Raw genomic sequence first — 22,932 nt, 5'->3', positions numbered from 1 at the left:
TAAAAATTACTACCACTGTCGCACCCGGAAAAATGCGACGCGAACGGCGCGCGAGCGGAGGTCCCGGCCTTCGCGGCGGGAACCGGATCGAACGAGGAGTCGCCACCAAGATTTTTGAGGTAAATCTCGGGAAACCGATTAATGGAAGATAAGGGGTCTGCGAAATCAGAGAACGGGTTCGGGAGTCGGTTGAGTGTGGGGAAGGTGTTAGGCACCCCACAACACCCGTTCGTGAGAACAGTTACCTGAAGTTTGTTGTGCTCTATTAATATGGTTTTAAAATTATTTTAATTATCCCTTTTATATTCATGTGTTTGATATAAATAATGATAATTGAGTGAGAAATGTTTATTTATTTACGAGAGAGGACGGACTTGACTCAGAATCTGACTCTGAGGCCTACGTACCCTGTGATGGGGATCAAAGTCCACGTAGTTCGGGCTTAAAAGTTTGTCGGTAAAAATATTTTTTGAAGAGAAATTAATTAGAAATAACTCACCATTTTGCAAATAAAACAATTTCTGAAATTTTGATATGTGTGTTTTAAATTGCAAAAGGTAATTTAATTTTAATTATTTTCTCAATTTTTGAATTTTGAATAAAGAAATGAAAGGGTTTAAAATTATCTTTCTTTATATTTTATGATTAGAAATTTAATTGCAGTACCTGTAGAACCTTATTGATTCATACGGTAATGCAATTGCTCTAAGTATTTGCGAAGATTCTGAAATCTCACATGATAGAAGAGTTTGGCAATTCAATTTATTTATTTATATTCTTATGTACATTTTAAGTATCAAAAATATATTTTAAGTATGTATATACATGTTTTGAAGAATTTTAATCATCATACCTGCAAAGCCTTATTGACTTATACGGTAATATGATTATCCTAAATATCTACGGAGATTCTAAAATCTCACACGAGACAGGAATTAAATTTAATTAATTGATTTAATTAATTATATAATATATATGTATATATATTTTAAAAACTAAATCGTTATATCCGCAGAGTCTTATTGACTCACACGATAATACAATGATCTTAGAAGCCTACGGAGATTCAAAAATTTCACGTGGCTAAAAGATATAATTGGTAAATATGGTTACAATTTAAATACATTTAATTTGGTTAATTAAGTTTCTTAAATTGTATATTATATGATTATTTGCAAAAATTACTTATTTATTACAAAAATTGAAAATCACTATATCTACGAGGACTTACTGTCCCACATAATAATGTGACTAATTTAAGTTCCTACGAAGATTCTTAAAATCTCACATGGAACTTAAATATTTAGTATAAAGAAAGAGTTAATTTTAATAATGGGCCTTTAGAACCCGTATAAGTATCTGCAAAATTGATCCCCATACTTGTAAAATCTTATTGATCTTTATGGTATGAGATCATTTTAAATTCCTGTAAAAATTCTCAAAATCTCCTGTTTTAAGTTTTAAAAAAAATATATATATGTGCTTAGCATATGAGCATAAAAATAAATACGTATATTCGAGACTTATTCACCTGGATATAAAATTCATAGAAGCAATTAATAAGGTGTGAACTAACCTTACACACGCTCCCGCGATGCCCGTAACTGAGAAAGGAAAAGGAGATGAAGACACAGAGGAGGACGAAGTGCACCGTCTGTGATGGCAGTAGCCCCTGCAAACTTACACGCTCCCGCGATGCCCGTAACTGAGAAAGGAAGAGGAGATGAAGACACAGAGGAGGACGAAGTGCACCGTCAGTGATGGCAGTAGCCCCTGCAAACTTCCACACTTTCTCTCTCTCTCCAGTTGCTCTGTTATTCTTTTCGTCTCCAGTCTTCGCTCGTCCTCGTGCTCTCTCTCAGTTCTCCTATGCTCTGTTTTTACTTCTGATCTCCTTCTTCCAGTTTTTCTCGCCTCGTTTCTCCATTTTTCCTCTCCTTTTCTGCTGCTTCTTCTCTGCTCTATTTTCTTTCTCTCTTCTCTTCCTCTCCCGGACTCTCTCCTCTGTCTCTGTTTTCTGTTTTCAGTCCTCTCGGTCTTTCTTTTTCTGTTTCACCTCCTCCGTCTCCTCCTCTTTTCTCCCAGCCCTGTCACTCCTTATATAGAGGATGGAAGAGCTGAATGATTACTCCCTTTCTCTGCTTCTTCCTTTTCCCTTCTCTTCCGCTGCATTTTCTGCGTGCGCCGAAAGCTCTCTGCTCTGTTTTCATTTCTGCATGGCTCTTCTTTTTCTTTGCGTGTGGGTGCTGCCTTTCTGCTTCCCTTTTTCTTCTGTCGTGTCCATGCCTCTACTTTTTCTGTGTGTGTTTCGTATGTGTTGGTGCTGTGTTTTTCTTTTTGCTTTCTCGTGTACGTGCATGTTTCTATTTCCTTTCATTGTGCGTCTCTGCTTGTTTTTTCTGTGTGTGTTCTCTGTGTAGCTGTGGCTGTGCGTTGACGTGTTCTGGTTTCTCTGCATGGCTGAAAGTTCCTTTTTTCTGCGTCTGCTCGTGCGTTTTTCCGGCGTTCTCTTCGTGCATGCGTGGCTGACTGTTCTCTCTCTCGTTTTCCTTCTTTTTGTCTGTTTCATGTCTGCTGTGTTTTTGTTGCTGAAGCTGGGCAGTTCAAATTGGCATGCACGTGATACTACCTCTTTATTTTATTTTATTTAATTATTCAATTTCATAGTATATTTTTTTAATTAATTTTCTTTTAAGAGAAGGGTTATCTAAGGTAAAAGGAGAGAGGATTTTTTTGTTAGATGATGATGATGATTATTATTATTATTATTTTCTTGAAAATATAATCCTAATATATATTTTGGTTATTTATTATTTTTAAAAAAAATGCCCGGACAAAATACGGTGTTCACAGTTGCCCCTCTTTACTTGTTTCTTATGTAAGTATATGAAAAAGTGTGTTTTTGAATTCTTACATAAGTGACAAGTAAAGATAGAACATGTATTTTGGTCGGCCATGCAATACCTATGAAAAGACCTAATTGCCCCTGACACGACAAGATATGATTAAATGCGAGACTATTGCATAACAAACACAGTGACATGATTTTTGATTTTTAGCAATGTGATGTGAATGAAAATAATCAAATGACAACGATCCAAACAAAATATATGTTGACTAGATGCCCCCTCTTCATTTGATTTCTAAGTGAGAATTTCATGAGATGATATTCTTATCTTAGAAATGAATGAAGAGAGAAACATGTATTTTGTGAGGAGGGGCAAGACTCTTAGGTATCTACAACCAAAAAAAACAAAACAAAATAAAAGAAAGGGTTTAAAATGAAATGTGATTTACGAACTAAACAAAACAAAACCTCAATGGAGATGAATTGCCTATGTTCCAAAGGACCAGGTGGATGCCTGCTTTTACAAGGCTCGGAGGATGCCTGCCGTGACAGGGCTTTAAAGAATTGTGCCAGCCGATACTGGGCTTTGTGGTGCCTGCCGTGACAGGGCTTTTAAAGAATTGTGCCAGCCGATACTGGGCTTTGTGGTGCCTGCCGTGACAGGGCTTTGGGGGCCTGCCGTTACAGGGCTTTAAGGAATCGTGCCAGCCGGTACTGGGCTTTGAGTGCCTGCCGTAACAGGGCTTTAGGGGCCTGCCGTTACAGGGCTTTAAGGAATCGTGCCAGCCGGGACTGGGCTTTAGGGTGCCTGCCGTAACAGGGCTTTAGGGTGCCTGCCGTTACAGGGCTTTAAGGAATCGTGCCAGCCGGTACTGGGCTTTGAGTGCCTGCCGTAACAGGGCTTTGGGGTGCCTGCCGTTACAGGGCTTTAAGGAATCGTGCCAGCCGGTACTGGGCTTTGAGGGCCTGCCGTAACAGGGCTTTAGGGGTGCCTGCCGTTACAGGGCTTTAAAGAATCGTGCCAGCCGGACTGGGCTTTAGGGTGCCTGCCGTAACAGGGCTTTGGGGTGCCTGCCGTTACAGGGCTTTAAAGAATCATGCCAGCCGGTACTGGGCTTTGGGGTGCCTGCCGTAACAGGGCTTTGGGGTGCCTGCCGTTACAGGGCTTTAAAGAATCATGCCAGCCGGTACTGGGCTTTGGGGTGCCTGCCGTAACAGGGCTTTGGGGTGCCTGCCGTTACAGGGCTTTGGGGGCCTGCCGTTACAGGGCTTTAAGGAATCGTGCCAGCCGGTACTGGGCTTTGAGTGTGAGAATAGGTTTCATCTCACGGGGAAAATATGAGAAACTCAAAGGTGAGTTTTGTTAATTCTTCGCTTACTTCCTTAGGTTTTGCAAGTTTTTAGTTTGCCCTAATCTAAATAGGGCATACTCTCTGTAGCAATGCATGCAATGGGGTGATATGCAATGCATGATTTTTTATTTGCCCCAATCTAAGTGTGGCGTGTTTCTACGACAAGGCATGCAATGTGGTAATGTGCCATGTATGATGTTTATAGGCGCTAAATATACATTGGATGGATGATTTGCAATGTAAAGGGTAAGACGTGCTTATTTGCCCCAATGCAAATGTATGAATAATGCAAATGTATTGCAAAAATTTTATTGGAAAGCTTAATGTTGAAAACTATCTTAGTATTTATCCCCCTTTTTTTTGAAAATTTTGTGCACATTGAATAAATCATTTCGAACATAAGGTAATACCTCCAAGTCTGTTATTTAACCTTTATTCATTAATAGGTGTAGTATCACAGTATGCCGTTGCCCCTCTTTAGAAAATTCCAATGACCAAATTCTTGTCACTTGATCTTGTCTTCAAATTGATGAGATTAACTATTATAACCAAACACTAATAGTAGACATGCTCTCATTATCATTTTACACCTACGTAATGATCTTGATACCTCAAGGGCGAAAGGCGAGAATAAAGATACCAGCATTCTACGTCAAGTAAATGCGTCAATGAATATTGTTCCTTGAATGCGAACCTGCTGTAATATATGAGATTTGTATCCAAATATGATAACACGAAACGAGAAGAAAGATGGTCTCAAAGGAGCAAGGGCGGAAAAAATTCATTCACTGAGGCTAAAGTTCATAGAGAAATGGGAATATCTTGGTTTATGAGTACAAATGGCCAAAGCGCGAATGGGATATATGGATTTACTTTATCACATCTCTTCCTTTAGCTTTTCAAAACCCCAACAGGTGTTTCACTGAGCTGCTATTGATATGCATAATATGAGAGACGATGGAGATAACTTTCCCAAACATAATTAACTTTTGATGCCTTCCTTTTCTTCTCCTAAGACATCCTTTTGTCTTGGCGAACTCTTCTTCTTCTTATCATGACTTTGCCCCCCCTTTTTTTTTAGCTCTAACTTTTGCTTAGATTACCTTTACAGGTTTTTTAACCTAACGAGCTATTCTTTCCTTTTCATTTTCTATTAGCTCTAACTTTTGCCTAGGTTGCCTTTACAGGTTTTCAACCTAACGAGCGCTTCATTCTTTTTCATTTTCTGTTTAAGCAAAGTAACGCTTGACAGCATCTGCATTAATGGGCTTTGCTAACTCTTGACCGTCCATGTCAGCTAGGATCAGTGCTCCTCCAGAAAAAGCATGTTTGACAACATAAGGTCCCTCATAGGTCGGAGCCCATTTGCCTCTATTATCTTCTTGGTTAGGCAATATTTTCTTGAGTACAAGATCCCCAGCACTGAATTCCCGTGGGCGAAGTTTTTTATCAAAAGCTCTTGCCATTCTCTTTTGGTACAATTGTCCATGACACATTGCAATGAGCCTTTTCTCTTCAATCATGTTAAGTTGCTCAAATCGGGTTCGTATCCATTCATTTTCTTCTAAATCTACCTCTGCCAATACTCTTAAAGATGGTATTTCTATCTCAATGGGTGTAACAGCTTCCATTCCATAAACAAGGGAGTATGGGGTCACCCCTATGGATGTGCGTGCAGTAGTACGATAACCATGTAAAGCATAGGGAAGCATCTCATGCCAATCCTTATAAGTTACTGTCATTTTTCCAATGATCTTCTTAATATTTTTATTGGCTGCTTCAACTGCTCCATTCATTTGAGGTCTATACGGGGCTGAATTATGATGCTTGATTTGGAACTTCTCGCAAAAGTTCCTGACTTCCGTTCCATTGAGATTGGGACCATTATCAGTAATGATCCTTTCAGGAATCCCATATCGGCATAAAATATTTGTCTTCATGAATTTAAGGAACGTCTTTTGCGTGATGCTAGCAAATGAATTTGCTTCTACCCATTTTGTGAAATAGTCAATCGCGACAAGGATGAAGCGATGTCCATTCGAAGCTTTTGGGTTAATTGGGCCAATAATGTCAATGCCCCACATTGAGAATGGCCAGGGTGATACCAAATTATATAATGGGATTGGAGGAGCATTTATCCTATTAGCATAGATCTGACATTTATGGCATTTCTTGACATGCTCAAAGCAATCTTTCTCTATTGTTAGCCAGAAGTAGCCATACCTTTGAATCTGTTTGGCCATAGTGTGACCATTCGCATGCGTGCCACATATGCCCTCATGTACCTCAACCATGATTTTCTTTGCTTCTTCTGAACTCACACAGCGAAGTAAAGTACCATCATAACCCCTCTTGTATAGAACATCTTGACTGATAAAGAATGTCATAGCCAAACGACGAAGGGTTTTCTTTTCATTCTCAGTCATTCCAGCTGGGTATGATCTCTTAGTGATATAATCCTTAATATCCTGGAACCAAGGATATTCTTCTCGATCTTCTTCAACATTCAGACAGTACGCTGGAAAGCTTCTAGCTTCCACTTGGATGGGTTGGATATGGACTCCACAATCAAGTTGGATCATTGCTGCTAAAGTGGCTAAAGCATCAGCGAAACGGTTTTTATCTCTAGTCAAGTGATGAAAGCTAGCAACCTTAAATTGCTTAATCAAATCTGTTAGGAGTTCTTGATAGGGAATCAATTTTACATCCTTTGTTCTCCATTCTCCTGTTACTTGATGAATAATGAGAGCTGAATCACCAAATACCTTCAAACACCGTATACCAAGGGTAATAGCTGCTCGAAGACCATTAACACAAGCTTCATATTCTGCTATGTTGTTAGTACAATCAAATTCTAATTTGATGGCCACTGGAAATTGTTTTCCTTCGGGTGAAACGATCACCGCTCCTACCCCATTTCCATGCATGTTGGCGGCTCCATCAAAATACATTTCCCATTCTCGCTCTTCATTGTTTCCTTCACCACAACCTTCTTCTGTAGTGCATATGACTTCATCAGGAAATTGAAAATCTAATGGTTGGTCATCCCCTAAAGGATTATCGGCCAAGTGATCTGCTATTGCACTACCTTTGACTGACTTTTGCATCACATGCTTTATATCATATTCTGATAGTACAACTTGCCATTTTAGTACTCTACCAGTAATGTGCGGGCTCTCAAAGATGTATTTAAGTGGGTCCACTCGTGAGATTAGCCAGGTAGTGTAGTAAAGCATGTATTGCCTTAGCCTTCTAGTTGCCCATACTAGTCCACAACAAGTTCGCTCAATCACCGGATAACGAGCTTCACACTCATTAAACTTCTTGCTCAAGAAATAAATCGCTCTTTCCTTCTTTCCAGAATCATCAAGTTGACCTAGCATTGCTCCCATTGAGCGAGGTAAAGTTGTTAGGTAAAGGATTAGTGGACGATCTGGTGATGGAGGTACCAAAATCGGGGGATTTAACAAATAATCTTTAATTTTATCAAAGGCCTTTTGACAATCATCATCCCATGTCCCCTTGCAATTTTTCTTTAACAGTTTAAACATTGGTTCGCAAGTGGCTGTTAGATTGGCAATGAATCTAGCAATGTAATTCAATCGTCCCAAGAAACTTCTAACTTCTTTCTCTGTTTGGGGAGATGGCATTTCTCGAATTGCTCTCACTTTATCTGGATCTACTTCTATCCCTTTACGACTCACAATGAATCCCAATAACTTCCCAGAAAGAGCTCCAAAAATGCATTTGTTAGGATTCAATCTTAGCCGATATTCGCGTAATCTCCCAAATAGCTTTCTAAGGACTCCAACATGACTCTTATTCTCCGCTGATTTAGCTACCATATCATCTACATATACTTCAATTTCTTTATGCATCATGTCATGGAATAGTGCTACCATAGCTCGTTGATAAGTTGCCCCAGCATTTTTCAAACCAAAAGGCATTACCCGATAACAATAAGTTCCCCATTGGGTTGTAAAGGTTGTTTTCTCTTTATCCTTTTCATGCATAGGGATTTGATTGTACCCTGAATAACCATCCATAAAGGAATAGCGATAGCTTCGAGCAGTATTATCGACCAATACATCAATGTGGGGTAATGGAAAGTCATCTTTCGGACTCGCATTATTTAAATTACGATAATCAACACACATTCGAATCCGACCATCTTTTTTAGGAACAGGAACAATATTTGCCACCCATTGTGGGTAAGTTACTACCTCCAAAAATCCTGCTTCTAACTGCTTTATTACTTCTTCTTTTATCTGCAAGGACACCCCCGTGTTCATTCTCCTTAACTTTTGTTTCTTAGGCTCGACCTTGGGAAGTAATGGTATTTTATGAGAAGCAATGCTTGGGTCTAGCCCAGGCATGTCTTTATATGACCATGCAAACACATCTATGTATTCTTTGAACAACTCAATCATTTGTTCCCTTTCAGGATTATCTACTATTTTGAGCATTCTTTGATCCTCCTCGGTTCCCATATTAACCATCTCAATCACTTCTTCATGTGGGCATATTCCCTTATCACTCAATTCAAGCATCTTTGAAAAAGTTTGGATTATGTCTTCATCATCAGACTCACAATCATGCATATCAGTGGCAACGAATGAATCATCTTCACAGGGTTTATTAATCTCTGGGTGGGAGATGGAATCAGAAGAAACAAAATCCCTGGATAATGAATATGGAACGAGATGAAATAAGGAACAGGAATGAAACGGAGAAAGATGTATTGAAGTAGATAGGGTGGAATAAAGAAATAGACATGAATGCAATTGAAATTCATTTTCATGAATTATGTATATCAAAAGTTTGCATTAGTGAATACCCAAGATCTATTACCTAAACCTGGGCTCAAAAGTGGATAAAATAGGAACAACATAATTGAAACAATTACTCTAAGCTAATGACATCATTGGCCTCTTCAAACTCCCAATTCGCCAGAACTTTGTTGGAATCATCGACTGCAATTGAGGCACTTGTTCTGCATGGTACATCTTCATTAAAAGAGATCACTGAGATAGCTGGTTTATATATCACCTCGGACGGGCCTGGGAAGGATTCTTTAATGTGTGGAATCTCCAATTTACTGGCCTTTTTGCCATTTGCCAAACTTGCTTTGTCTTTCATCTGGTCTTCCAGGGTAGGCTCATACCCTAACCCTTGGCGATTACAATTATCCAAAACCTTAATTGGACACGTAATTCCTTGTAAATGAGAGCCTAAACCTTTCCCTGGCATAAACCCACTCTTCGCCATGATTTTAGCCACGACGGAATTGATGTTGTGAGTACTACCGCAAATACCCTCGACCTCTAGGCTTTGAAAGGAAACTCCATAATCTTTCTCTGCAGCCTCAATATAAGGGAGTGAGCTTGGTTTGCTCACCATGATTTCCTCCTCTCCTTTAACTGCTATAATTCTCCCATCACTGATGAACTTAACCTTTTGATGTAAGGTAGAAGGAACAGCCCTAGCAGAATGAATCCATGGCCTTCCTAGCAGCATTGTGTAACTTGGGTCTATGTTCATGAGTTGGAAATCCACCTTAAACCTGCTCGGCCCTATCTCCAGGGAGAGACAAATGGATCCTAATACTTCCCGTCTTGATCCATCGAATGCTCTTACCACAATATTACTTTTATGTACACCTGAAGCTTCTAGTGATAATGATTCAAATGTGGAGAGCGGCAAGACATTTAACGCTGATCCTCCATCAATTAATACTCTTGCGATTATGAACCCTTCACATTTCAAAGTGATGTGCAAAGCCTTGGCTTGGTGAACAGCGGTTTCTGTAACTTCCTCTTCCGAAAAGGAAATGGTAGAGGAGGCTTTTACAACATTCATTACACTTGCCACCTTCTCAGGGGTTATATTAGGCTGCACAAAAGCTTGATTCAACACTTCCTGCAATGCTTGACGATGCGCTTCGGAACTTAAAATCAAAGAAAGTATGGAGATACGCGCTGGAGTTTTCTTCAATTGGTCCACAATGCTGTAATCACTTTGCTTCATAATCGATAAAAACTCATCTTCTAATTTTTCCATTTCTTTAGGATTGTCTTCCTTTGGCCTATTAATACTTGCATTTTTCTCTTTTACCATTTTCCTAATGTAAGATGGTAAGTATGGTTTTCCACTTCGAGTAACACCCCCTTGGTTGGCCATTTCATTGCTTGTCCCGGCAATCAACGTTGGGTTTTTGTGGTTCTCCACAATGCTTTGATATTTCCACGGGACTGCTCGATCACTTTCATAGGGAAAGGGATGAGGCGTGCTTATGGTCAATGTTGGTTGTCTTACGTGAGGTACAAGATCTGCAGAGGCTTTGTTTATCACAAAAGAGACTGCCTGAACCCGTTCTTTTGGGCTCAAATTTTTAATGACAAGCTCAACATGTTTTTTTTCTACCATGCACACTTTGGCGTCTCCCCTCTTTACAGACACGATCCCTAACGCCATCATTTTTCTAACAGCTCCTTTAAACTGTTCACAACTTTCTATGTCATGGCCTATTTTCTCTTGATGATATTCACAGTATCCAGGCATTTGATCACTGATATTATTCGTGAGGAGCATTTCTCGCATATAGCCATACTCCTTTAAATGAGCATAAAGCTCATTCATAGGCATCCTGATTCTTGCGGAGCTTTTGAAGCACGCATCTTCTTCTTCAATAGCGTTGACTCGTTTTTCGTGATTTGGGAGTGGATCAGTAGTAAGGGTAGAGCTTCCCTCTTCTTTAAGCTGGATATGGTTAGAATCAACTAGGTCTAGCACATTTCTTTTAAACGTCACACAGTCTTCTATTGAGTGCCCAGGTGCACCCATGTGGTATTCACAAACAACATTTGGATTATACCATGCCGGGTAAGGCGGACCAAGAGGCTTATAAGGTCGCGGACCTAATAATTGGGCTGTCAAAAGTTTATGGTACAATTCAGCATTTGTTAATCCAAAATTGGGCCATGGGCGACTATCCCTGGATTGGACATTTCTCCTCTCTCCATCCTGTCCATGCTTGTTAGGCCTGAACCCAAATTGTTGCTGTCTTTGATTCCTTCCCTCTACTTGATAAGGGACTTGAGAATTGGTAGCTGCTTGTCTTATAGGTTGAATATAGTTCACATTCCCTTCTTTCTTTTTTTGGTCATAGTTCTTTCGTGAACTACTTTCAGCTTGAGAAGTGGCTATCTTCCCTTCTCGTATGTCTATGTCAATCCTTTCCCCAATTACCATTAAATCAGCAAAATCAGTGACATGTGTTCCTATCATGTGTTGGTAAAATGGCTTAGGCAACGCACGGATGAAGTACGAGCAAAGTTCGGAATTAACCATTGGAGGTTGCACTTGCGAAGCCACTATTCTCCATCTTTGAGCATATTCTTTGAATGACTCTAATGATTTCTTGGTCATTGCTTTCAATTGTTCTCTGGTCGGAGCAGTATCAAGATTGAACTTGTATTGTCTCATGAAAACATCCACAAGGTCTTTCCATCTTTTAATCTTGGTTTGGTCTAGTTGCATGTACCAAGTCAATGCGGCTCCAGTTAAGCTTTCGGGAAAGAAGTTTATCAGAAACTTCTCATCTTGTGACCATATGGACATCTTTGTGCAATAGGCCCTCAAATGATAAATTGGGTTACTTGTACCATCATATTTATCGAAGCTTGGCATCTTGAATTTCTTGGGAACATCGATTTCTGGGGTCAAACATAATTCTTTCAAGTCTAAGGAACCCCACGTGTTTGATCCTTGAAGAGCCTTCAATTGATCTTTCATCTCTCCAAGTTCTTCTTTCAACTCCTTCTCTTTATGTAGCACTTGTGGGATTTGGAACATGTAGGCATGATCTTCCCCAGGACCATCCGGTATGTTAAAGGCCCCTATCCCAGAATCTTGTTTCTCTGGCGTGGGTACTTTAGGATCTGATCCTCTGTTTGGCTCAATTGTTCTATTAACCGCGTTCTCATCTGCTACGGTATTTCGTGGTGGGTTATCATCACTCCGTCCTTTTAGAGCCTCTGTTAGCAATTTCATCATGTCACTTATTTCAGCCATTTTAGACTCCACTGCAGACATCCGATCATTTAAGGTTGCTGACTCATTCCCGTTGAATTTTCCATTGCACGACTACGCGATCGTGTGTTGTATGCTCGAGTGGTGGGAATCTGGTCAACCGAGTTTTTCTTTCGAGGCGCAATGTTGGCTTACCTGTGTAACATAATAATTAATTTTAATAAGTTTTACCTTTACGTTTGTTTCGTAAGATATCCAGCATTGTGTAGACATAAGGGTTTCGCGACACTGGCACCCTTTAAATTCCTCCAGAAATTTATTACTTCATAGGGGATTTAAAGTTGACCATTGAATTAGATGGACATTGGATCCTATCGAAATTCAAGGTCTTAAGAAAATGATGGTAGTACAAATTAATCAATAATTTCACAACCACAAAGCGTCATGTAGATCCTCATACAATGATTCAAATGTTAATACAGATTTAGAACTTCGTCACGCTATTGAGTTCTTTTACAATTTCATTGCACAAATGGAAGAATTCAACAATCTCTAATGGAGTTCCCCCAGGGAGAACCATGCCTTCAGCTTGCTTAAATGCTCTTGCAAATTCTGGAATTTTGTCATTAGCCAAATCAATTATCTGCCTACATTTTAACATCCACTCTTTGGTTTCTTCTGTTTGATCAAGGCAAAGTGATTTCCACTCTTCTAAGACTTCATTTTGTTGATTAAGCCTCTGAACAAAGTTCTGTGCTGTCTCAGCTGCACTTCCTCTCACCCTGGCTAGTTCATTCACCTTCCTTTCCAATTGTCTTGTGAGCGTATTGATTTCTTGCTGCATCTCCTCAATGGGTCTGATGTCTTGTAATTCCTTCTTCAATGCATCATTTTCCCTGACTATTTTGACAAGTCTTGCTTTAGTACTTTGAACTTTGTTATCACTAGTTTGCACTTCCCTTTTCAGTTTGGCATTTTCCTTTTTCAATTTCTTAGTCTCAGGTGTTTCTTCAAGGTTATGCCCTTCTCTTTCCTTTGCTAGCTTCCTCCGTAACTCAACGCATTCGTTTTGGTATTTTTCCAATTCTTCTTTATTCTTAGACTCTAAGTTAGCAAGCGCTTGTAACTCATTTTCCTTCATCTTCAAGCATTCAACCAATTGGCCATTAATCTCTTTCAAGTCATTGCCTAACAAGGGATTTTGAGGATGAAATAAAGGATTTGCTCCTTGAATCATACTCTTCAGCCAAGTAGTGTATTCTGGACTTGAGTTTACTACACGTATCCCTAGCTCAATCTTCCCTTTGTAACCTATCTCTTGCCATGCTTCTTTGACATTCTGGCTTAATAACTTTGTCCCATCCTCCTTATGTAGAAAGTATAACTCCTGCACCTCTTTCTTAGAAGGAACATTTTGCTTATAGGCCAGTTGCCTTAACGCTAAGGAAGGGTTATAGTTGATACACCCTCTGGGTCCCATTAAAGGCACATTCGGAAAGTCACCACAATGGTAAATAACCTCCTCTTTCCACCACCAGTCTAGTTTCCATAAAATGGAACTTTCTTTAAGTTCTGAGAAGGTTCTTTTCCAATCCATGTAGCTCATTCCGTCAATCATGAATTGGCCTTTAAAAGACATGAGTGGATTACTGTCTGAGTCGTTCTTCTTTCTGAAAGGAAGCGTCTTTCCATAAAGGTGGCCAAGCATCCATAAATCCAGTAATGCAATACAACAATTGACCTTTCCTTTCCCTTTATCGTGACATTGAGTTAAGGTCAAGTACGTTTCTGCCAAGATTGCTGGTACTGGATTCACGTTATGGTATTCCACCATTTGGAATACACTAATGGCTCCTAAGTCAATTATGCCAATTGATGATGGAAACAGGATTATTCCATATATGCATAAGGCAAAGACTCTGCAAAATGTAACCCAAGCCTCTTTTCCTGCCAAAACTTTCAAGTGGGCTTCTACATCAGCTCTTGAGATTCCCTCTGTTTGTCCTGGGCAAACCATTCGTACCTTTTCCTTAGGAATTTCCAAAATTTTCGCTATCGTGCCTCGAGATGGTAAATATCCAGGATAAAGATATACTGCCATGTTCTCCTTAAGGGGCATTCTCAAAATTTCTCCATATTCTTCCAAAGTCGGTGCCATTTGGAAGTCTTGAAATGTGAAACATCTTAACGAGGCATCCCAATATTGGCTTAATTCCATTATTGCATCATTATGTATTGTGACTGACAGAAGATCCAAGATATTTCCATATTTCCTTTTAAAATCTTGCATAATCTTCCCTTTGATATGACGGCTCAACTCAATTAAGGTTTCCAGCGGCTCAACTTTTACAGATAATTTGATCCCTTTTCCCTGATATAATTTTCCAGTATGACTTAGATTTGTACTACCTTCGAGTGCCATTTATCCCTTATGCCAATTTCACAAAGATTCTGGATAACTCACGGTTCCTGTTAATCAAAACAAAGGTTAATAATATACAATTCTCATAATTTTAGCAAGCTATCTGGCTCACTTTTTTGAAAACCCTCTCCTCTAGATACTTATTGCACCATAGGGAGATGGAGTAAACAATTAATGGACGAGAGGCTTAAATCCCCTACATGATTAATGTTGAAAGGTTTAGCCTTACAATCTTATTTTTGAGAAAGGAGAAAAAAAATGATAAAAATGATTTTGATAATAGATATGCAAGAAAAAAAAAATCCATTCTCTCCTCAATGTGCTTATTGCCCCATAGGGAGAAAGGGATTAATTAGCCTATGTGCAGCTAAAACTGACACATGGCTAAAGTCTCAATGACAAGAGAAATTATTTAATTTGTGGTTTTTTTTTAAAAAAATGCGAATACTTTATGATGACATGCTATGACAATGATGCAATAAAAGATCAATACTCTCATCCTGCGTCCTATTCAGGGAGACTTAAGTTCATAATCGGGTGCTCACTAGAATGGTTGGCTACTAGCTGTTGTCTGAAACGTGTAATTCACGGGTGGATGTATATTCCTAAAAGGCTCTCAAGATGCCCTCACACAAAGGTGAAGACCTTACTTAATAATCTTGGCCCTCCAAGAACATAAGCTCTACAGGGACCAAATTTATTAGGCAAGTAACAGCTTGGGTGAGGTATTCATGGTAACCTCCGAGAGTTCAAAAACTCCACAGGGAAACCACTACTAACCTCTACTAACCTATAGTACTCACAGACCCGGGTATAGGGCCCAAAATATGTGTGTGTCAAATTGTGTAAGTGTATAGTGTGATGAGAGCATGCAAGCATGCTATCTTATTCTCATATGCTACCCAACTCCCAACTTTTAATCAGATCAAATACAGAAACAAATATATGTACAAATAAAAGTCATCTATCTTAAGGTTTATTCCGCATGTTATCTACCTTAAAAACATGTTATAAAATACAAAAGGAAAGAGAAAAGGGAAAAAGAGAAAGGAACAAGGGACACATAAATTTAAAGGGATAATAAAGATAAACCATATTATATTTTGAGCATAACAGACTTATAGGCTTGACTCTCTAACTCTCCCCAGCGGAGTCGCCAACTGTCGCACCCGGAAAAATGCGACGCGGACGGCGCGCGAGCGGAGGTCCCGGCCTTCGCGGCGGGAACCGGATCGAACGAGGAGTCGCCACCAAGATTTTGAGGTAAATCTCGGGAAACCGATTAATGGAAGATAAGGGTGGTCTGCGAAATCAGAGAACGGGTTCGGGAGTCGGTTGAGTGTGGGGAAGGTGTTAGGCACCCCACAACACCCGTTCGTGAGAACAGTTACCTGAAGTTTGTTGTGCTCTATTAATATGGTTTTAAAATTATTTTAATTATCCCTTTTATATTCATGTGTTTGATATAAAAATAATGATAATTGAGTGAGAAATGTTTATTTATTTACGAGAGAGGACGGACTTGACTCAGAATCTGACTCTGAGGCCTACGTACCCTGTGATGGGGATCAAAGTCCACGTAGTTCGGGCTTAAAAGTTTGTCGGTAAAAATATTTTTTGAAGAGAAATTAATTAGAAATAACTCACCATTTTGCAAATAAAACAATTTCTGAAATTTTGATATGTGTGTTTTAAATTGCAAAAGGTAATTTAATTTTAATTATTTTCTCAATTTTTGAATTTTGAATAAAGAAATGAAAGGGTTTAAAATTATCTTTCTTTATATTTTATGATTAGAAATTTAATTGCAGTACCTGTAGAACCTTATTGATTCATACGGTAATGCAATTGCTCTAAGTATTTGCGAAGATTCTGAAATCTCACATGATAGAAGAGTTTGGCAATTCAATTTATTTATTTATATTCTTATGTACATTTTAAGTATCAAAAATATATTTTAAGTATGTATATACATGTTTTGAAGAATTTTAATCATCATACCTGCAAAGCCTTATTGACTTATACGGTAATATGATTATCCTAAATATCTACGGAGATTCTAAAATCTCACACGAGACAGGAATTAAATTTAATTAATTGATTTAATTAATTATATAATATATATGTATATATATTTTAAAAACTAAATCGTTATATCCGCAGAGTCTTATTGACTCACACGATAATACAATGATCTTAGAAGCCTACGGAGATTCAAAAATTTCACGTGGCTAAAAGATATAATTGGTAAATATGGTTACAATTTAAATACATTTAATTTGGTTAATTAAGTTTCTTAAATTGTATATTATATGATTATTTGCAAAAATTACTTATTTATTACAAAAATTGAAAATCACTATATCTACGAGGACTTACTGTCCCACATAATAATGTGACTAATTTAAGTTCCTACGAAGATTCTTAAAATCTCACATGGAACTTAAATATTTAGTATAAAGAAAGAGTTAATTTTAATAATGGGCCTTTAGAACCCGTATAAGTATCTGCAAAATTGATCCCCATACTTGTAAAATCTTATTGATCTTTATGGTATGAGATCATTTTAAATTCCTGTAAAAATTCTCAAAATCTCCTGTTTTAAGTTAAAAAAAAATATATATATGTGCTTAGCATATGAGCATAAAAATAAATACGTATATTCGAGACTTATTCACCTGGATATAAAATTCATAGAAGCAATTAATAAGGTGTGAACTAACCTTACACACGCTCCCGCAATGCCCGTAACTGAGAAAGGAAAAGGAGATGAAGACACAGAGGAGGACGAAGTGCACCGTCTGTGATGGCAGTAGCCCCTGCAAACTTACACGCTCCCGCGATGCCCGTAACTGAGAAAGGAAGAGGAGATGAAGACACAGAGGAGGACGAAGTGCACCATCAGTGATGGCAGTAGCCCCTGCAAACTTCCACACTTTCTCTCTCTCTCCAGTTGCTCTGTTATTCTTTTCGTCTCCAGTCTTCGCTCGTCCTCGTGCTCTCTCTCAGTTCTCCTATGCTCTGTTTTTACTTCTGATCTCCTTCTTCCAGTTTTTCTCGCCTCGTTTCTCCATTTTTCCTCTCCTTTTCTGCTGCTTCTTCTCTGCTCTATTTTCTTTCTCTCTTCTCTTCCTCTCCCGGACTCTCTCCTCTGTCTCTGTTTTCTGTTTTCAGTCCTCTCGGTCTTTCTTTTTCTGTTTCACCTCCTCCGTCTCCTCCTCTTTTCTCCCAGCCCTGTCACTCCTTATATAGAGGATGGAAGAGCTGAATGATTACTCCCTTTCTCTGCTTCTTCCTTTTCCCTTCTCTTCCGCTGCATTTTCTGCGTGCGCCGAAAGCTCTCTGCTCTGTTTTCATTTCTGCATGGCTCTTCTTTTTCTTTGCGTGTGGGTGCTGCCTTTCTGCTTCCCTTTTTCTTCTGTCGTGTCCATGCCTCTACTTTTTCTGTGTGTGTTTCGTATGTGTTGGTGCTGTGTTTTTCTTTTTGCTTTCTCGTGTACGTGCATGTTTCTATTTCCTTTCATTGTGCGTCTCTGCTTGTTTTTTCTGTGTGTGTTCTCTGTGTAGCTGTGGCTGTGCGTTGACGTGTTCTGGTTTCTCTGCATGGCTGAAAGTTCCTTTTTTCTGCGTCTGCTCGTGCGTTTTTCCGGCGTTCTCTTCGTGCATGCGTGGCTGACTGTTCTCTCTCTCGTTTTCCTTCTTTTTGTCTGTTTCATGTCTGCTGTGTTTTTGTTGCTGAAGCTGGGCAGTTCAAATTGGCATGCACGTGATACTACCTCTTTATTTTATTTTATTTAATTATTCAATTTCATAGTATATTTTTTTTAATTAATTTTCTTTTAAGAGAAGGGTTATCTAAGGTAAAAGGAGAGAGGATTTTTTTGTTAGATGATGATGATGATTATTATTATTATTATTTTCTTGAAAATATAATCCTAAAAAGGATTAAAATTTTTTGTATTTATATATATTTTTGGTTATTTATTATTATTTTTAAAAAAAATGCCCGGACAAAATACGGTGTTCACAACCACCTAATAAATAATATTTTATAATAAATAGATGTTAAAAAATTTGAATGTAGGCCCACTAATAGAAAAAATGAGCCAAAAAAGGGCAAGGTAATAGATCAAAAAAAAGTTAATATTAAGATATATAAATGATTCATAATTAAATTTAAGATTATTTATAACATTTTGTGTATGCTTTAAAGATAAAATTGACCCTTAATCTTGTATAAAATATGCATCTCACCATGTCTACCTCAAAAAAATGTATCTTGCAAATATTTTGATTTTGATCTAATGAAAGCATAGCAATAACCTGTTTTAATCAATTTTAATCCGATCGATTTGATTAGAATGCAATCGATGTGGATCACATGCCAAGACAAAAATATTGGATTAATTCTATAAGGCTATAACAATGTCATCCAAAGAAGAAGCAAAGATAAACAAATAACGTTGAGGATTTATAAATTCATATTGACAATAAATTTTAATTACATATATAATTTTGTAAATTATGAATTAAATTTTTACCAATTGAATTAATATTTATTTGTAATTTTTATATCCTTTTATTTACAAATATAAATCTCAACATAGATCTCCTTGTATAGTTAATTTTTTCTCCCAAAAAATACCTCATCTAATGATTTAAGTGTGTGTTTGGATTAAAAAATTCACAACTAAAGTTAAGACTCAGTCAATTTATGTTTAAATATCTTTTTTTAAAAGTTAATTGAAAAAATTAAATTTTATTCAGATGATTTAATTTAAAAGTTAATTGAGACATACCATGACAAAAATGGACATAGATTTTTTTTGTATATATATTTTTGACATTAATTTGATATTTTTAGAAAAAATATTGAACTTTAAATTACAATTTTATTTTTTTAAAGTCAGAATTAAAAAATCTAAAGTAAATCGATAGAATAATTTTTTTTGGATTTTATAAATGCATTACAACACACAAGACGGAGATCAATTCCTAGCGACGATAGCAACTGTCATCACTCACTTGATCTGGCGAACATGGGCGAGTGAAGGGCAAGCAAGGGATGAGCTACCATGGGACAACGGCAATGAAGGGCTTCGGTTTTTATTGGCTTAGGTAGCAGATAATGGATGGAGAGAGAGGGGGGAATTTAAAAAAGCATTAATGCTCCAACATTTATAACCTCCAATGCTAGTGAGAAGGCTAGGGTGGTCAACTTCATTAAAAAAGCTCGTTTGCACCCCAAACGTGGTTGAAATTTTTTTGGTATCCAAACATAATAAATAAAGCTTTTAGCATTATAACTTAGGCTTGGATCTAACTTGGGCTGGGATGTAATCCAAAATATGCATTAGACATAATTGATATTTATTTTTAGGTTATTTAATTCATAATATTACAGTATTAAATGGAAGGTGAAAATAGAAAAGAAAGATTAGCTTTTATACTCTCTCCATTCCAAATTATAAGACTTTTTTTTAAAAAAATTTCGTCCCAAAATATAAAACGCTTTGAGTAGATTAAAATTTTATTAAATGTGTCAATTTTAATATTATCCTTTCTCTCTTTAAAATTAATCTTCATTGCTTTTATCTTTAGTATATCAAATGATAGGTATTTTGAAAAATTTATATTTTTATTTTGAAAGAAATAAAATTTTTAAGTGCATTTAATGAGATTTATTGATGCGTAACATTTTGTTTAAAAATATTTTATAATTTAAAATAGAGGAAATACAATATACAAATAGATTTTGATACCTTCTTAATTTTTGAGTTTTTTAATATCAGGACTTATATTTAGTTACCAATAAATATTATTTTGGTTTTGAATCGTCAAAGCATTGAAGCCAGTACTCATTCAAACTTTTGCAACTTATCAAATAGCTTTTAGGTGAGAGAATGAACGTGATGAAATTTTTGGCATAACTTGGGCTTTAATATATGATTGATCAAAATCCCTAGGTGAATGACGGATCGAGAATTCATTATAGAAGTTCTGAAAAACACAACATGATTATTTTTATTTTTAATTATAGTGATTTAAAACCAAGATCTATTGAATCGACAACTTCATCGACCATGTTGGATGAGTAATCGAGTGTGATTGAAAATTATGAATATCTCTTGAGTTGTAAATTGTTGAAAAATTGAGATGAATTCATTGTGAAAGTTACAGCAACACAGGCAGCTGAGTTAACTTCATTACAAAAAGGATTTTTTTTTTTATACAGGAAAAAAGTTTCAGTGAGCTGTGTTGTAGAAACTTATTAGGTCAAACTTACAAATCGTGCACAGATAAAATCTTTACATTAGTAAAATTTAAATTTATGATCTCGTGAATTATGTGTTAAATAATTATTAATTGAAGTAACTTTTTTTTGACAACGAAGTTTTTTTTAAATTAAAGGAATGGGTGCCTCCGATTTTGTTGGGCCGGGGGAGAGTACTTGGCGTTAAGCTGTTAATTTTGGGCTGGTACGAAACATCCCAAGCCCACCAGGCCCACTACAGACTCCTCTAGATCTTCTTTCTTTGCTTTACTCCCTTCGAAAGCTGGTCATTGCGCAGGCGAAACCAGAAGAATCGGGGAGGCTGGCACAGACAGACGTGAGAAATACGCCAATTCTCCATCGTTGGTAAGCCATCGTTTTTCTCTCCACTTATTTAGTTCCCATTCTTTCATGCTGTAGAATGGCCAAAACTTATTATTGTCCGTTTCATTTTCGTCTTCGTCCTCTTTCTGAAGTATATGAGATATTGTTATTTTCTGCGAACTATGAAACTGAGAATTGAAAGAATATCTGTAATTTCGTGAGTCCGGAGTATGGCCGAGAGTCTCGAGAATGGCATCGGTACCATTTTCGCTTCTTATATTTTTAATTGAATAAAAATAAAACTTCTGTTGAAGGATTTGCCCTCTTTTGGTTCATCGATTAAGTGTCTGTATAATCGCATTCCATATTGTATAACTTTGTCACCACGCAATTAGTAGGATCAAGCTGCCAGGTCCCGGTTTTATTTTTTCTGCTAACATATTTTTAGCACGCATCCTAGTATTATGGCCTGCTTGTTGGAGCTAAAACAACTTAGCTCATAAAGCGGGTCTTCTTTTGGGCAGTTCGGCCACTATCTAATTTTGGTGGGGATTTATTAATCAATCTACCATATCGCAGCACTTCAAAATTTCATCTCATCTATTTGGCAAGGTGTCATGTCATTTCTAGTAGATATACCATACTGTGTTTTTTTCGAGATTTCAAAAACACTTTGAACTTCAATTTTATATTATATTAAATTGCACCGTATGACTGTCCAAGAGTGGGTTTCTAGTAACCCGTGTGGTTATAACTGCTTCAAATGCTTTGGAACCAGTACTCAACACTTGAAAGAGCATGTTTATGGTTGAAACTTGTAGGAAATTTGTATTGTACTAAACATTACCCCACACTTGGAATTTACTTCGATGCCAAACAATTTTTCATGTTGTCCGGTGTCAAGTTCTGTGTCATTGCTTCCTCGCCCGTGTTAGATGAATATATTACTATATCTTTCTCATTTTAACCAGAGTTTTATCCTTGTCTCCAACTCACATCTTGTTTCAGTATAAACTTTAGTTTTATTCACTTCTCTATTTCCATCATTATCTGACTTACTTTTTTTCCCTCTTCTTGTTTCATTAGTGTTCAAGTCATTCGGATGGGAATGGAACTGCAAAACGCTTCCCCTGTCTTGGTTTTACAGGGATCACAGCAAAGCCGGGGCTCAGCAACTATGGCAACTGGTGCGGAGTCAAAACCAAAGAAGAAAATCTGCTGTGCTTGCCCGGACAGTAAAAGGCTGCGAGATGAATGTATAGTAGAGCACGGTGAATCGGCTTGCACAAAATGGATTGAGGCTCACCGTCTGTGCCTGCGTTCTGAGGGGTTTAATGTTTGAAACTGATGAGCAAGAAAAGAATATAGAAAAAGAAGAAACTGGGATAGCAATTAAGTAGGTTTTGGGAAATGGATACAGATTTTGGAGCACACTAGACTTTTACCAACGTTATATAAATGATACTCGAATTTTTGAATAAAGAGAAAGGGAAACTGATTGCTAGCTAGATGGTCATGCAATGCATAATTAATTTGTAATTTTTAACTGGGAGGTTTCCCTCTCAATACGGTTGAAAGTGGAAGGTCCGAATGCAGATTGCATTGTTTTGCTCAAATCAATTTGTACTTTGTCGGCATACAAGTGCTGTAAATCAATAAATCCCCTGCTACTTGGGTTGTT

The 22,932-nt window shown here is 37.5% G+C and overlaps 4 protein-coding genes across 4 annotated transcripts; 1 reads left to right on the top strand and 3 right to left on the bottom strand.

The window, feature by feature from the left end:
* Positions 1 to 5,429: 5,429 nt before the first annotated feature.
* Positions 5,430 to 8,750, bottom strand: LOC129312805 (uncharacterized). The gene has a single exon (XM_054955541.1). The coding sequence runs from the start codon at positions 8,748 to 8,750 to the stop codon at positions 5,430 to 5,432; it is 3,321 nt and encodes a 1,106-aa protein (XP_054811516.1).
* A 352-nt stretch (positions 8,751 to 9,102) lies between these two features.
* On the bottom strand, positions 9,103 to 12,273 carry LOC129313823 (uncharacterized). The gene is made up of 2 exons (XM_054957234.1): positions 11,908 to 12,273; positions 9,103 to 11,820 (listed from the first exon to the last, which is right to left on the bottom strand). The coding sequence occupies exons 1-2, from the start codon at positions 12,271 to 12,273 to the stop codon at positions 9,103 to 9,105; spliced, it is 3,084 nt and encodes a 1,027-aa protein (XP_054813209.1).
* A 442-nt stretch (positions 12,274 to 12,715) lies between these two features.
* On the bottom strand, positions 12,716 to 14,653 carry LOC129313822 (uncharacterized). The gene is made up of 2 exons (XM_054957233.1): positions 13,292 to 14,653; positions 12,716 to 13,210 (listed from the first exon to the last, which is right to left on the bottom strand). The coding sequence occupies exons 1-2, from the start codon at positions 14,651 to 14,653 to the stop codon at positions 12,716 to 12,718; spliced, it is 1,857 nt and encodes a 618-aa protein (XP_054813208.1).
* Positions 14,654 to 21,169: 6,516 nt separating this feature from the next.
* LOC129314424 (cytochrome c oxidase copper chaperone 1-like) lies at positions 21,170 to 22,932 on the top strand. The gene is made up of 2 exons (XM_054957868.1): positions 21,170 to 21,293; positions 22,338 to 22,932. Exon 2 carries the CDS (start codon positions 22,354 to 22,356, stop codon positions 22,591 to 22,593), a length of 240 nt encoding a protein of 79 aa, XP_054813843.1. The 5' UTR covers positions 21,170 to 21,293; positions 22,338 to 22,353; the 3' UTR covers positions 22,594 to 22,932.

This window comes from Prosopis cineraria, unplaced genomic scaffold (assembly GCF_029017545.1).
Source record: "Prosopis cineraria cultivar Desert tree isolate PC_DT_omini unplaced genomic scaffold, ASM2901754v1 PC6, whole genome shotgun sequence".
Classification (NCBI taxonomy): domain Eukaryota; kingdom Viridiplantae; phylum Streptophyta; class Magnoliopsida; order Fabales; family Fabaceae; genus Prosopis; species Prosopis cineraria.
Note: the sequence above shows the minus strand (reverse complement) of the source record. Positions and strands in the feature narration are given on the sequence as shown.

Bases quoted from the DNA above. Each gene is read 5' to 3' on its own strand.
- LOC129312805 (XM_054955541.1), bottom strand. From the start codon at position 8,750: ATGCTTGAATTGAGTGATAAGGGAATATGCCCACATGAAGAAGTGATT.
- LOC129313823 (XM_054957234.1), bottom strand. From the start codon at position 12,273: ATGGCTGAAATAAGTGACATGATGAAATTGCTAACAGAGGCTCTAAAA. The intron at 11,821-11,907 runs GTTCCCAAGAAA...TATTGCACAAAG, and splicing joins GTTTGACCCCAGAAATCGAT to ATGTCCATATGGTCACAAGA.
- LOC129313822 (XM_054957233.1), bottom strand. From the start codon at position 14,653: ATGGCACTCGAAGGTAGTACAAATCTAAGTCATACTGGAAAATTATAT. The intron at 13,211-13,291 runs GTTGAGTTACGG...AAATTGAAAAAG, and splicing joins AAAAATACCAAAACGAATGC to GAAAATGCCAAACTGAAAAG.
- LOC129314424 (XM_054957868.1), top strand. From the start codon at position 22,354: ATGGGAATGGAACTGCAAAACGCTTCCCCTGTCTTGGTTTTACAGGGA.